Source organism: Phyllostomus discolor, chromosome 8 (assembly GCF_004126475.2).
Source record: "Phyllostomus discolor isolate MPI-MPIP mPhyDis1 chromosome 8, mPhyDis1.pri.v3, whole genome shotgun sequence".
In the NCBI taxonomy this organism is placed as follows: Eukaryota; Metazoa; Chordata; class Mammalia; order Chiroptera; family Phyllostomidae; genus Phyllostomus; species Phyllostomus discolor.
This window is the reverse complement of record NC_040910.2, coordinates 67,548,934-67,562,364: the sequence shown is the minus strand read 5'-3', so window position 1 is coordinate 67,562,364 and position 13,431 is coordinate 67,548,934. Positions and strand designations below refer to the sequence as shown.

At 45.1% G+C, this 13,431-nt stretch overlaps 1 protein-coding gene and 1 pseudogene across 4 annotated transcripts in view; one reads left to right on the top strand and one right to left on the bottom strand.

Annotated features, from left to right (window-relative positions):
- Nucleotides 1-13,431, top strand: part of DNAH9 (dynein axonemal heavy chain 9) — a 335,540-nt gene that overhangs the window by 156,754 nt on the left and 165,355 nt on the right. For all 4 annotated transcript variants that reach the window (XM_028534618.2, XM_036032967.1, XM_036032969.1 and 1 more), the window contains 3 exons: nucleotides 3,996-4,170; nucleotides 7,243-7,416; nucleotides 7,909-8,116. In XM_028534618.2, the coding sequence (XP_028390419.1) occupies nucleotides 3,996-4,170; nucleotides 7,243-7,416; nucleotides 7,909-8,116 (557 nt within the window). The remainder of the gene's footprint in view (nucleotides 1-3,995; nucleotides 4,171-7,242; nucleotides 7,417-7,908; nucleotides 8,117-13,431) is intronic.
- Nucleotides 10,279-11,040, bottom strand: LOC114515297 (annotated as a pseudogene).

Below are 13,431 nucleotides of genomic sequence, written 5' to 3'. Positions count from 1 at the left end.
CTCTGCCCTTCCTACCATTCTGGATGAATGTGTCTGTTTTAACTTCTTGGTTGTTGGACTTCCATACAGTTCAATTTTCTGTCAATACTGGTTATTTTTTTGTTTCTAAATTTTTGTTGTCCTTATTTTGGTTGTGCAAGTAGGCACAGTGTGTCTACTTATGCCTCCATCTTAGCTGGAAGTCCCTAAACATTTCTTAATTTTGATTTTATAACTTTTATATTTTGGCATCAATAATTATTTTTCCAAACTTCAACATTTTTATAAACCTTTGAAAAGCCTTTACCCCCCTTGTGGCCTATGGGCTCTATGGCCTCGGGATCCTAATGAGATAAAGCAGCTTTGGCAGCAGGCAGTCTCTGGAAGGACAATAGTGGTGAGTGTCACAAATGGGCAGGGGCCGCAAGGAGTTAAAATAGCACAGTAGAGAAAATATTACACCCCTATTCCTTACCTCTTGCTGAGACTATTTTCCAATGTATCCTCTGACTAAAGATTAAGCTGTTTCCCATTCTGGGTGTTCAGAAGAGAAGCCAAACTCTTGTCTATCTGTGTGTGAGTGTCTGAGTATACACTTGTGTGCTCCTGAGCATGCACAGCTTCTGAAACAGGCTTTGAAGGCTCTATATTATGTCTATGCAGAGACAACTCTTGTCTAATCTCTGAACCCTATGGTTATCAAGAAACATGCATAGCTGTGACTTACAGTGCCTGCTCTGTGTGTTATTTCATTTAATTCTCACAACTTTCCTAAGGGGACTAACCATCCTATAGATATAAGAGCTGAGGTGCCATGATGGTCCCCCAGTGTCACAACTAGTCAGTAACCAGAACTTAATTCAAAGTCTTCTGTTTTATTCATCACGGTATTGTAAGGCCAGTTTTAGGTAGCCCTGGGACTAGAAACTATGTGATGTCAACACATTGTAGTTTTTCTGTCGAGCAAACCATCCTCACAATGGGTCATTAGAAAGTGTCAACAAGGTTGGCACCAATTCAATGCCAAGAGGAATCCCCAATTTGAGGTTCAGTGAAGAAGGAAACTTTATTCAATGCAAACAGCTCAACTGTGAAACAACACAACTGTGAAAATAGCAGAGCCATGAGGCCCCTCTCTGGCTGGCAGCCCGGCTGTGCTTTGCCTTGCCCTGGTCTGCACTGGTCTGCTCTGGCTTGTGCTGGTTCACTCCCTCTGGTGAGACATCCTTGGTGTTTCAGCTCAGCTGGAGAAAAGTGAGCTCTCAGAGCCAGAGGGGAGTTGACATACAGATAGGAGTCAGATCCTCAGATTCCTGATTGGTTTGTCCTCATGCAAATGAGAACTCCAAATCCTTACAGTTTGGTTGATCCAAAAGATGCTGTCCTGATTGGCCAAAATGGGGCCATTCTAACTGGCTGGTGAAAAAGCTGAAAGAAATCTAGCTGTGCAGCTCTGATTGGATGAGGAAAGCCTCAGTCCTATTGGTTGAAATAGGATTCCAGGAAACCCTTATAAGGGCTGGTTCAGCAGGCAGGACACAATGAAGACAGGTAGGTAGTTCAGTGAAGGCTTCTCCTTGAGGTACGGTTTGCATGAGAGGCCCCTGTGTAGAAATGGCTTCTAGGCTCTGTTTTTAAAATTTGAGGCCAGTTAGCCACAAGGAGCCCTCCTTGGTAAGTATCTTCTTTCTCAGGATGCACAAAAACAACTTTTGTTTCCCACTGTTCCTTCAAATCCATTTTGTGTGGCTGGTGTTCCTCCTGCACCTGGAGGAGATCTAGGCAAGTTCTGGTCACAGTTCAGTAACAAAGTCATCTGATCCCTTCTAGTCACACAATCAGTCTCTCTCTGTCTCTGTCATATGTGCGCACATACATGCACACACACACATGCACACGCACGCTAATTTTCTTTTTAAATTCCACTTAAAACAAAAGCTTATCCCAGGCCCCCACAGTTCAGGCCGCTTCCAGTGCTCCGCCTGCAATGGGAAAGGGAACTGTCCTGGACTCCTCTTCTTACTGTAACAGCTTCCCTCCCTAGCTGTAGCTTCTGACCCCTCAGGATGGAAGAGGGACACAGAGAAGAGAGTAAGGATCAGGAAAGGTCTCACTGAGTGAAGCCACTATTGGGGCCTTAGTTCCCGTAACTGTGGCAGGTTTGGGAACCTGACTCCTTCTCTTTAAAAGCTTTTGTGAGTTCCTTGGGCCCTTTCTCATCACTGGGGAGCTCCCTTTCCTTAAAGCTAGTGCCTCTTCATTATCCCATCATGCCAACTCCCCCAGGTTGTCCCCTTAGCCAGCATCTAACACAACCCCACATGCTGTAGCCAACACTCAGATTGCAGGCAGTACTCACCCCTCCTTTGCCTTGACAAACTGGCACACAGGCTGCCCCAGCAAGCAACCTCTCTACACCCAACAGCACTGAGCAAGCCTCCTCAGAGTTTTCCAGGCTTGGGTCCTTTGCCACCTCAGAGTAGTCCTGTGAAAGCCTCAATCTCCAGCTCCCACTTTGGGCAAGCCCTGCCTTCCCTGTGGGAGAAGGGGTGCTCGTTGCATACCAAAAGCTCCCTTCAAAAGTCTACATGCTAATTTCTAGCCCTCTGGTGTCTCCCACTCTGATCCTCACTACCCTTGAGAAGATGAGAGGCAGGGCTGCAAATGGGTTGTCTGGAATCTCAGTTTGAAACATGAGAGTAGTTGGCCCGGTATTGTCTTGGTGCCTCACCCAAAACAGAGCCTGAGATGGCTCCATTCTGACATTCTGTTAAAAATATGCGTCAAAGAAATGAAGGAAAGCCTATCAAGTACTCAGTTCTCTCGTTACTCCTGAAAGTAATACCCAGACTGGCCATTTTCAACCCTTTTCATCTCACAGCACACATAAACTACTAAAATTGTGCAGCACACCAAAAATATATATTTTTTGCTGATCTGACCATAATATAGGTATAATTTTGATTTATTCACACCAGACAGCTATTGTTGTATTGCTGTCGTCATTGTTTTACTTGACAATCTAACGAGAAAGAGGTCGGTGCCCCCTGACTAAATAGCCAGGTATTACATGTTTTAAAAATTCTTGTCGCACACTAGTTAAAAGTTACTGGCCTAGACTATTAGACCACTTTGTAGCATTGTTGTAAAGGTTGCAACCAGATAAAAAACCAGCACAAACACAAAACACTGAAGAGAACAGAAGGCTGTGAAACTCTGAGACCCAGGAAATGGCTTCTAAGGTGTCAGTTGATGGCACTGCTCATCTCATCACAGTGAACCCTGTGTCTGGGTGGTCCTGGGTGGGGCCAGGTGGGCGGGCACGTGGGAGGAGTCAAGGGTGCCGGTGGTGCACTCTGTGTGAACTCAAGGTGGGATTAGTGTTGGTGTGTGCATGTGTGTACACGTATGTGCTCCTGCTCCCTTGGGCATAGATGCGCCTTTGTGCAACTCTTGATAGCTGCTTTTCATTCAAGACCTCTGAAGCGAAGATTAAAAGTACAAAGCCAGGCCAGGACAAAGTCACAGAGGTATATTTTTGGAAGAGGCACTCTAACCAGTCAATCATAATTGTATAAAATAGCCCTGGACCCTGGCCCACTCTCCCCGGCAGCTAAGATGTGAGCCCCAGAGAAAATGTTTCCAATGTGTGTAACTGATAGAACTCCTCTGAGCTGAAGATGTGGAACTTCAGAGTTACACCCACCTTGACTTGGCTGCTTTGAGAATTGGAGAAACTGTGAAAGGGGGGAAGCCACAAGGGGAGAGGGGAGGGGAGAATATTGCAGAAATGGAAGCTTCCCAGGAGCACTCTGGGTCCTTACATCTTTCCAAAGGGCACTGACCCTTAATGGCTGATGACAATAAAGGTTTAAGTAGCACTATGGTCCTCTGGATTTTCCAAAAAGTTGACAGATCATGAGTGCATCAAACCCAGGTGAGGTCCCCAGCTATCCAGCAGTGCCTCTAGGATGGAAACCCCAGTGTTTCATTACATATCTGGTGTCTCTCTGTAGATTTAAGAGGATAATTCCAGTCCCAGAGCAGAGCATGGTTCAGACACTGTGCTACCTTCTTGAGTGCCTCCTGACCAAGGAGAACATACCTGCAGACTGCCCCAAGGAAACCTATGAGCTTTATTTTGTGTTTGCTGCCATCTGGGCTTTTGGCGGAGCAATGATCCAAGATCAGGTAAGAAGATATGTTGAGGTTAACATTCAACATTCAAGTCCATAGTGGCAAAAACTGTTCTTCTAGCAAAGAAGTGAGAGGACAGCTAAATGCCAGAATTAACATGAAAGCCTCAAACTGTAGATATCTACCCATTGCTCTGCTAAAGACATCAGTCCCCACAGAAGGGCCCTGTGATGTGAGACATGAGATTGGAATGCATTTGGAACTGTTGCTTTTTGAGTTATTGCTGTGTTCCCAATTGCATGGAGAGCAGCAATGTTTGAGTTTTTTATAGGCAAAATGATATTGTGCTGTAGAAGCTCCAGTAGGAAGGATCTCTTTAGTCTTCTAAATATCATCCAGAACAAGTGTGCACCAGTCCTCTTTACTAGGCCAGCTTAACCATTCTGCCCCCATACCCTGAAAGGCAGAGCTGTTCCTAGAAGGCTGGACTGAACCAGGGTGGTATCTAGCACACAGTATTGGCCACCATAGCTTCGTGCTCTTTATTGGAAGGAATGTTGGCTTGGAGTATCTTGGCATCATAGTCCCTAAAACTTCCTGCATTCCTAGCCTTGCTCTTTACTCAGTTTCCTCCAAATAAAAGGTAGTTTATCTAGAAACAACATGTTCAAAATTATGCAGATCAGTCTTTTACAACTGACTCTAGCTGTCAGGAATGTCACTGGAGGTTAAGAACACAGGCTCTAAATTTGAACTGGAACTCCGCCACTTATTATCCAGGGGACACTGGCAAGTAACTCACCTCTCCCTACCTTATTCTGCCCATGTGTACAAAGGAGATGAGTGTGGCAATAGTGAGGATGGTTGTGAGAATTAAGTATTAATTGCCAACATAAATATAGGCAAAGCACTTAGAATGAAGTTGGCCTGCAGGTGTGCTTATTATTAATATTCTCCTAAATACTCAGGTTTTGAATATTTAGAAACTGAATATAACTATTCAGTTTCATTTTAAGTATCTAGTGCCTCTCTCACAACAGGGCATTAAACCAAGTTACAGATGCTGTAGAGTTATGATTTACTCCTTCTGATCTGGGTTGATTGTGGGCTCTTCTGAGGCCACAGAGGTGAAAAGTCTCAACCTCCCAGGGCAGAACCATGTTCTAAGAATGCAAAATGGAGGTGACCTGGAAGAATAAATAATTAATTTATTTTCTGTTTTCACAGGCTCTGGTTGTAACATCCACCCCACCTCTCATCACCTCCTAACATGTTCCTTAGTACTCAAAATTCAGAAAGCAATTCTCACAAGCTGTGGACACTGTGCTTTTCTCCCTCTTCCGCTCCACAGCTTGATGCAGATGGGAAAGGGGAGATCTCCAAGGATGGCAGGATGCCTAGACTGGGAGTTTGATGGGGAGATTTTTATCCTGTCTGATCCACAGCCCTTGGAGCTTTGACATCTTTACATTTCTCCTTTGTGGCAAGGATGCAGTGACCCCAGCAGGACAGATGAGACCTCACTGGAATGCAGAGACCCAGAATGCACAGGTTGCTGCTTTCCGTCAAGTGCTGTGCCTGTCCTGTGGCTGCTGAACTATCAGGCAGCAACTGCTGCTGGGTTTCTCTCCCACGCTGGTGCAGAAAGCAGTGGGACATCAAGAGAAAGATACCAGTCAATTTTTTCTTTCTCTGTATGGAAAAACTTAATCCACTCAGCTCTTTAAAGCCCAGGAGAAAGCCTCCCTCCAGGCACTCAGGCTCTGGGGCTCTGTGAGCCCCAGGCAGCCCGGCTGGCACACGGAGAGAGGATGAGGGAGAAAGCTTTTAGCAGCAGGGAACACCCAAACCCCTACCCTTGCATCCACACCCAACAACAAAAACTGTGCTCCAAACGGAAAAGTAAGGAGTTGGCCAAGATATTGACATCACAAACACCAATGGGGATTACATTTAAAAAGCAAAGCAGAAACACAAAAGACAGCCCATACAGAGTAGAAAGCCCAATAATAATAATGGGGGGCAGGAGGGAGTGCTGACTAAATACTTTACAGAAGTTGCAGGAAATGATCTCTCAGAAGCAACAATCTCCATCTCCCCAAGAACACTGGATTCGGAGACTAAAATCCTGTATTGAACTCCTGCTTCTGCTATATGCTTCTAGAGCCTTGTATAACCTTTTGAGCTTTTGTCTTTTCAGGTATAAAATAGGAATGATTTTCACCAGCCAGGATAAGCTAGAGCATTTTGAAGATTAAGTGGGGTGATGTTTTGTTCAAAACTCTGCTCCATGATGACAGTACAGCCTCAGTGTCTTCAAGTCCAAAGGGCAGGAAGGGGACCAGAGAATTTTCAAAATTGGAAGGAGATGGGGGATTTTGGAAGGGGCCTCTTCACTGAAGTCATTGCTGAGGAGACGCAAACTTGTTAAGCAGAGCAATGGTTGTGGGATAATTCAGCAAAGGAAGCTTTGTCTTTGCAGTGTCCAATTACAGGAGAAAGGGGCCTGCCCAGGAGGCCACTTATAGCTTTCTCTCTACTGCTCCCTGATTTTAAAATTTCAGAAGGTACCTTAGGAATTTTCTTTTCTAGAATCCTCGTTTCACAGATGAGGAAACTGAAGCACAGAAAGCAAGAACTTCCCTGTGGTTATGTACCTGACTCCCCTCTGAGTCTTCTTACTCAACCCCTCCCCTGCCCACCATGCTCCCAGGTGTCCAGGCCACACCACTTCATTCATTCCATCGCAGGCTGCCACCCTAGGCATGCTCAGTTTCAGAAGTCAGTCTGTCTTTGCGGGAGTTCTTGGTCACACTGGCCCATCTGTGGTCCTGTATTCTCTCCTCTGTGTTCTTGTACTTCCCTCCCTTCCCCACCACCCATGATGGCCCTGCAATGAGCCAGTGCCATGGCCAGAGGGACATTCACACACATTCAAGGGATGTCCTGCTAGCTGCACCTGGCCCAGGGCTGGTCCCCTGCAGACAGCATCTGTCTTTGAAGAGCTGGTCCCTCAGGCAAACCCTCACAAGCTGGTTCCCCTGACCTTCTGCCTGACACCAGGACAGCCTGTCCAGGCTCCTTAGGTTCTGAGAGCCTTGGAAACCTCCTGCTTTGTTTTGGCAGCTTGTGGACCACCGGGCAGAGTTCAGCAAATGGTGGCTGGCTGAGTTCAAGACAGTAAAGTTTCCTTCCCAGGGAACCATCTTCGACTATTACATAGACCCAGAGACCAAGAAATTTGAGCCATGGTCCAAACTCATCCCCCAGTTTGAATTTGACCCTGAGATGCCTCTGCAGGTGAGTGTGGCTGAGTGACCAAGAAAGTGCAGTCACCCCAAGGGTCTGCAGTGACTCTGGAAACAGCCCCTTCTCATTATTCAAGAGTTTTAACCTTTTTGGGAACTGGTCAGCTCCAGCTACTAGCATTTCTAGAGGAAACTGTAGGTGCACGAAGTCACAAGTTCCTCCGCAAAGACCAGATACTTAATTACCAGACCCACTGGCAACGTGGAGCAGGGCTGGGGAAGATGGCAGGGGAAGAAGGTTCTGAATATGATAGAGAGTCCCCAGGGAGGCAGACAGAGCTGATAGAGGAGAGAGGAGGTGCTCTATACTCAGAGAATGGACTGGTAGAATGGTCTTACTGTGGATGTTAGGGAAGACCCTCCTACCATGTAGCAATATCCACCATGACAACAGAATTCCCTCTTCTGAAATGCTCCAGAACGTTCTGCACTGCACCTGTTTCTCCCATAAGCCCCTGGCATGCTCATTGTGTTCCTGTTCCAGGCTTGTCTGGTACACACGAGTGAGACTATCCGAGTGTGCTACTTCATAGAGCGGCTCATGGAGCAGCAGCGACCACTCATGTTGGTGGGGACCGCGGGCACAGGCAAGTCAGTGCTGGTGGGAGCCAAGCTAGCCAGCCTCGATGCAGAGGACTACCTGGTGAAAAACGTACCATTCAACTACTACACTACTTCAGCAATGCTGCAGGGTAAGGGATTAAGAGGGCATGGCAGGGAGCGGGGGTGCCTGAGTGGCCCTATCATCTGACACAGAGTTGGAGCAAAGTGGCAGGCACTTGCTCAGCTGGACAGTGCATTTCTTCTCACAATACCCTTCTCACCTTTTCCCTCCTTTCTCCCCCATAACACCTCTGTCCCACTTCTCCTACACACCTTAGCACAGCCTCCCCTACCCATCCTTTCTCCCCACATTCTTCCCTGACCCACTAAATTCCTCCAGGGCAGGAGTTCAGCAAAAAGCAGTTCAGCACCTTGGTGACAAAACAAAACAAAACAAAACAAAACAAAACAAAACAAACCCTAATAACCCTTTGAGAGATTTGCATGGGCTTCTGTCACCTGACATGCCTCTCAAGATCATTTTATTCATCCTTCACATTTTATAGATGGGGAAACTGAGGCACGGGTAAAAACACATGATCACCCAAGGTCACCACCAAGCAGCAAGGCTGGCATGGCACTTTAGTCTTCTGCCCACACTGAACCTGCTTTTCACTGGAAGGTTACACACTGGCCTTCCTAGGGGTTCAGGACCCTCCAGGTCACAGCTTCAGCCTCAGAGAGTTAGTACAGGCATTTCCCCTCACTGGAGTCACTTTCTCCTTGGCCCTCACTTATGGTAGGGCCTCCTGTTTTATAGAAACATTCAACACACTAACCCTGGAAACAGCTTCCTTTCGAAGAACCACCCAGGCCAGCCTCCCCATAAGAGGAGGGAGTAAGTGGCAGGGTGAGGGATGAACCCTGCTCTTATGCCTTGCATGGTAACAGGCTTGCCCCACTCCTTGTATCCCAGCCCCACCACTAGAATGTAAAATCCACTGAAAGTAAGGAATTCAGTGTGTGTGCTGCTTGCAGATTGGTAAATTATCTTAATATAAGCCATAGCTTATAACATGAAAAATGAACATGGCATCATCAGGCCTTAGGCTGGAAGACTTGCAAAACAGGCTTCACTTTGACCCCCACCTGCTCAGCCTGGACCATTTTTACTTATCTGGTCCTTCTGTGGCCCATGTCCCGTGTCAACCCCAGAGGCAACCCCAGTGTTGCTGGTGCTCTGCTCTCCCCAAGCCCATGCAAGATACCAGCTCACTTCCTACCTTCTTTCTGCACTGTTTGCCACCTCTTCCAGGGTGAGGGTCCAGCCAGCTTTGCATCCTAGTATGGGTAGTGCTATGTCTGCTCTCTACATGTCATAGCAGCTGAGTGGCTACAGCTTACTGGTGGAAGTTAAAGTTGTCCCCTCTTTCCCCCTCAGTGACAAAGAGACCTCTCCAGGGGCTTCATCCACTGCCAGTATGGTAAAGGTTTTACACCCTCAGCCCTAACCCAGCAATCCTCTGTGGTTCCCACATGAGTGTTAACAAGTAAGGCAAAGTGAAATGATGAAGGCTTATGTTGAAACTTCACTAGTTTATCCAGGGTGTGAGCATCTTCTATTTGGCTACTGAAAGAATACTTCTGCATTTTTTTTGTGCTGTTTGCAATGTAAACAGCTACAAGCAAATACATTTTTAAGTTTAAATTGCATGAACATTTCCCTCCCACTTTTTGCTAAGTAAGTCTGTACAATCAACAAAACAAATCAAGCCCTGGTCTGCACACTTGCCCATTTCCTCAGTATATATGCTCCCACAATGACCAGTTTCCAGTGGAGAAGTGAGACACAGTAGCATGCCATCCACAGTACTCCTGTGTTACAGATAAAATCAACCAAAATAACCTCAAGAGCACAGATAATGGCAAAGTGTAGCAAAATTATCAGATCAGATGAATTTTGAATATTTATCTTTGTTTTAATGTAATTTACTTAATTGTAAAATTATCTAATTTTTAAAATAATGGCTATGTCTAACCATTCCAAAATTCCCTCAGTCTTAACAGCCCCAGGGACGACTAGCTTATTCTTCACCCCTAAGAGTGTAGCCACCAGCATGCCACGCAAGGCCACAATCTGTCTCGAGCTGGCACCACCATACTAGCGCCCAACCATGGTCATGAGCAGACTTCCCATGCCTAGATAGTTCACATCTTTTTTCTTTCCCTTGAATTAAAAGAGGGAATTTGTCTATTGAGAGGAAGAGAATATAAGCAAAAGTTTGTATCTGACTTTGACTTTTTCCTCTTGTCAAATGGGGGAATTTTATTTGTATAATTTCTAAGAGTCTCAATCTGCTCATGAAATCCTCATATGGACAAAGCTTTGGGGCAGATTCCTTAAGTGACCACTGGGGAGCACTTTTACTGGGGCAGGGGTAACTGCTCAGTGCGGCCCACTTCTCCCCTTCTGCCCCATGTGCACTACAAAATGGTCACCACCTGTGATGGGGAGCCCAGCAGCTACTGAATGAGAGCTCTGGAAGCCCACTCTGCTGTCTCAGCACTGGTCCAGGTAAATTTATTATTTTGTCCATAGCCACAGTGTCTTTTTGACTTTCCAAAAATCCGGGGAACTTCTTTTCCATGAACACTCTCAGGTCTTCCCTTGCTAAGTAGTTTCATCTCCAGCAAGTTTCTGAAACATGAAAATCATGGTTCCCACTGAGTGTTCCATTTGAGAGGGCATTTTGGGGAGGTCTGGACCAGAGCCGTGACAGCATTGCTTGGCTGGCCAGGGTGCACAACCAGTGAGTCTGGTTTGCATCTTAATACTGTTTGGTCCACCTAACATAGTTTCTCTTTCTTGTTCCTGGAAAGATACACCTCTACACGCATTGCAGGGCTTAAATTCAATGACTGATCAGATGACCAGCTCTGTCCATTTGTACCAGTTCTTGCTATTACTTACAACTACACTGATGACAATGGTGATGATAATGATGATAATGATGGTAACTAATTTATCAAACATCTGCCAGATATGTGTTAGACATAATCTCAAGATTAGGCTTTTACATCAAAACAGCCTGGTACTGGCATAAAAACAGGCACATGGACCAGTGGAACAGAACAGAGAGCCCAGAAATGAATCCAAGTCTCTACAGTCAATTAATATTTGACAAAGGGGGCAGCAACATAAAATGGAGTAAAAATAGCCTCTTCAACAAATGGTGTTGGGAGAACTAGACAGCTACATACAAAAAAAATGAAACTCGAGCACCAACTTACACCATACACAAAAATAAATTCAAGGTGGATAAAAGATTTAAATGTAAGCTGTGACACCATTAAAGTACTAGAGGAGAACATAGGCAGGAAAATCTCAGATATTTCACACAGCAACATTTTTAGTGATATGTCCCCTAGAGCAAGGGACATAAAGGAAAGAATAAATAAATGGGATCTCATCAAAATAAAAAGCTTCTGCACAGCTAAAGAAAACAGTATTAAAATAAAAAGAGAACCAACCGTGTGGGAAAGCATATTTGCCAATGATACTTCAGACAAGGGTTTAATCTCCAAAATATATAAAGAATTTACATGACTCCACTCTAAGAAGACAAGCAACCCAACTAAAAAATGGGCAAAGGACTTGAACAGACACTTCTTCAAGGAGGACATACAGAGGATCCAGAGACACATGAAAAGATCCTCAGTATTGCTAGCTATCAGAGAGATGCAAATTAAAATCACAATAAGATACCACTTCACACCAGTCAGAATGGCCATCATAAACAAAGCAACAAACAACAAGTGTTGGAGAGGTTGTGGAGAAAAGGGAACCCTAGTGCACTGTTGGTGGGATTGCAGACTGGTACGACCACTCTGGAAAACAGTATGGAATTTTCTCAGAAAACTGAAAATGGATCTGCCTTTTGACCCAGCAATTCCACTCCTGGGACTCTATCCTAAGAACCCTGAAACACCAATCCAAAAGAACCTATGCACCCCAATGTTCAGAGCAGCACAATTTACAATAGCCAAGTGTTGGAAGCAACCTAGGTGCTCATCAGTAAATGAATGGATGAAAAAACTATGGTACATTTACACAATGGAATACTACACAGCAGAAAGAAAGAAGGAGCTCCTACCCTTTGTGACAGCATGGATGGAACTGGAAAGCATTATCCTAATCAAAATAAGCCAGGCAGTGAAAGACAAATACCATATGATCTCACCTTTAACAGGAACCTAAACAACAAAACAAACAAACAAGCAAAATATAACCGAAGACATTGAAATAGAGAACAGGTTGACAGTGATGAGAGGGGAAAGGGGAGGGAATTTCAGGGAAAAAGGGGAAGAGTTTACAGTAACAAGTACAAAGGACACATGGACAAAAACTGGGGTGGGTGGTGGAAATGGGAGGGAGGTGGGAGAACTGGGGGGTGATGGGGGTAAAAGACAGAAAACTGTACTGAAACAACAATTAAAAGAAAAAATGAAAAAAAGATTAGGCTTTTACACATTTACAAATCATTTAATGTTATACAGCCCTGTGAGGTATTCATATTCTTGTGTTACATGTGAGAAAACCAAAGCACAGAAAAGTTAAACAAGCTACCCTGAGCCACACAGTAGGTGGTGAGCCAGGGTTTAAACCCATGCAGTCAGATCTTTGTGTCTGTGCTCTAACCTCTAGGCAATACTGTATCCCTAGTAGAAAATACTTTAGAAACTACAATAAATATTTGATATTATGACTACCATTCTTAGTAAGGACTACTGGAGTCTTCCAGAGGAGTTTTCTAGAATCCTGTTATAATTTTATAATGTAAGAAATACCTTAAATAGAGAGTAAATATTCATAGTCAGGAAAGAAGAGCTGAGCTTCTTGTACTGTCCAGACCCCTTGCTCCCTACTCTGGGTCCCTTGCCTGGAAGACCTGCTTCTTCCCTTCTGTTGGAATGCAGAGAATTATTTTAAAAGTCACAGCATGCTGTCCAATAGAGCCAGGCTGAACACTGGCTTCGCTGCCGCTGGAATACACCAAAATGCAACATATTGTCTCCTGTTCATTCTCTGGTGGCCTCTGTCCTCATCCTTCCTTTTACATGAGGTGGTGGATGAAGCTCCTGTCCTGTCACCTCATCTCTCCAGGAGTGACTAGGACCTGAGAGAAACCCTAAGCCCCAGAGCAGCCGGCATGTAGGCAACAAAGTATGTGCAGCAAAACTCACACCCCTGACCCTGAAAAATGCTGACCTCCCTTCCCTGGGACCTCCTCCCTCCTTCCTTAGTCTCAGTCCAAACGTCTTTGATTATTTGACTTCTTAGCCTAAAACAATTTATAAAGAAGCAACAAAATGGCTCCTAAAATGGAGGAAGTATTAATATGCTACCAACAGTTAGAAATGCCAGAGCCAGAAACCCAGTAGATATGCAAGAGGAAGCAGGAAA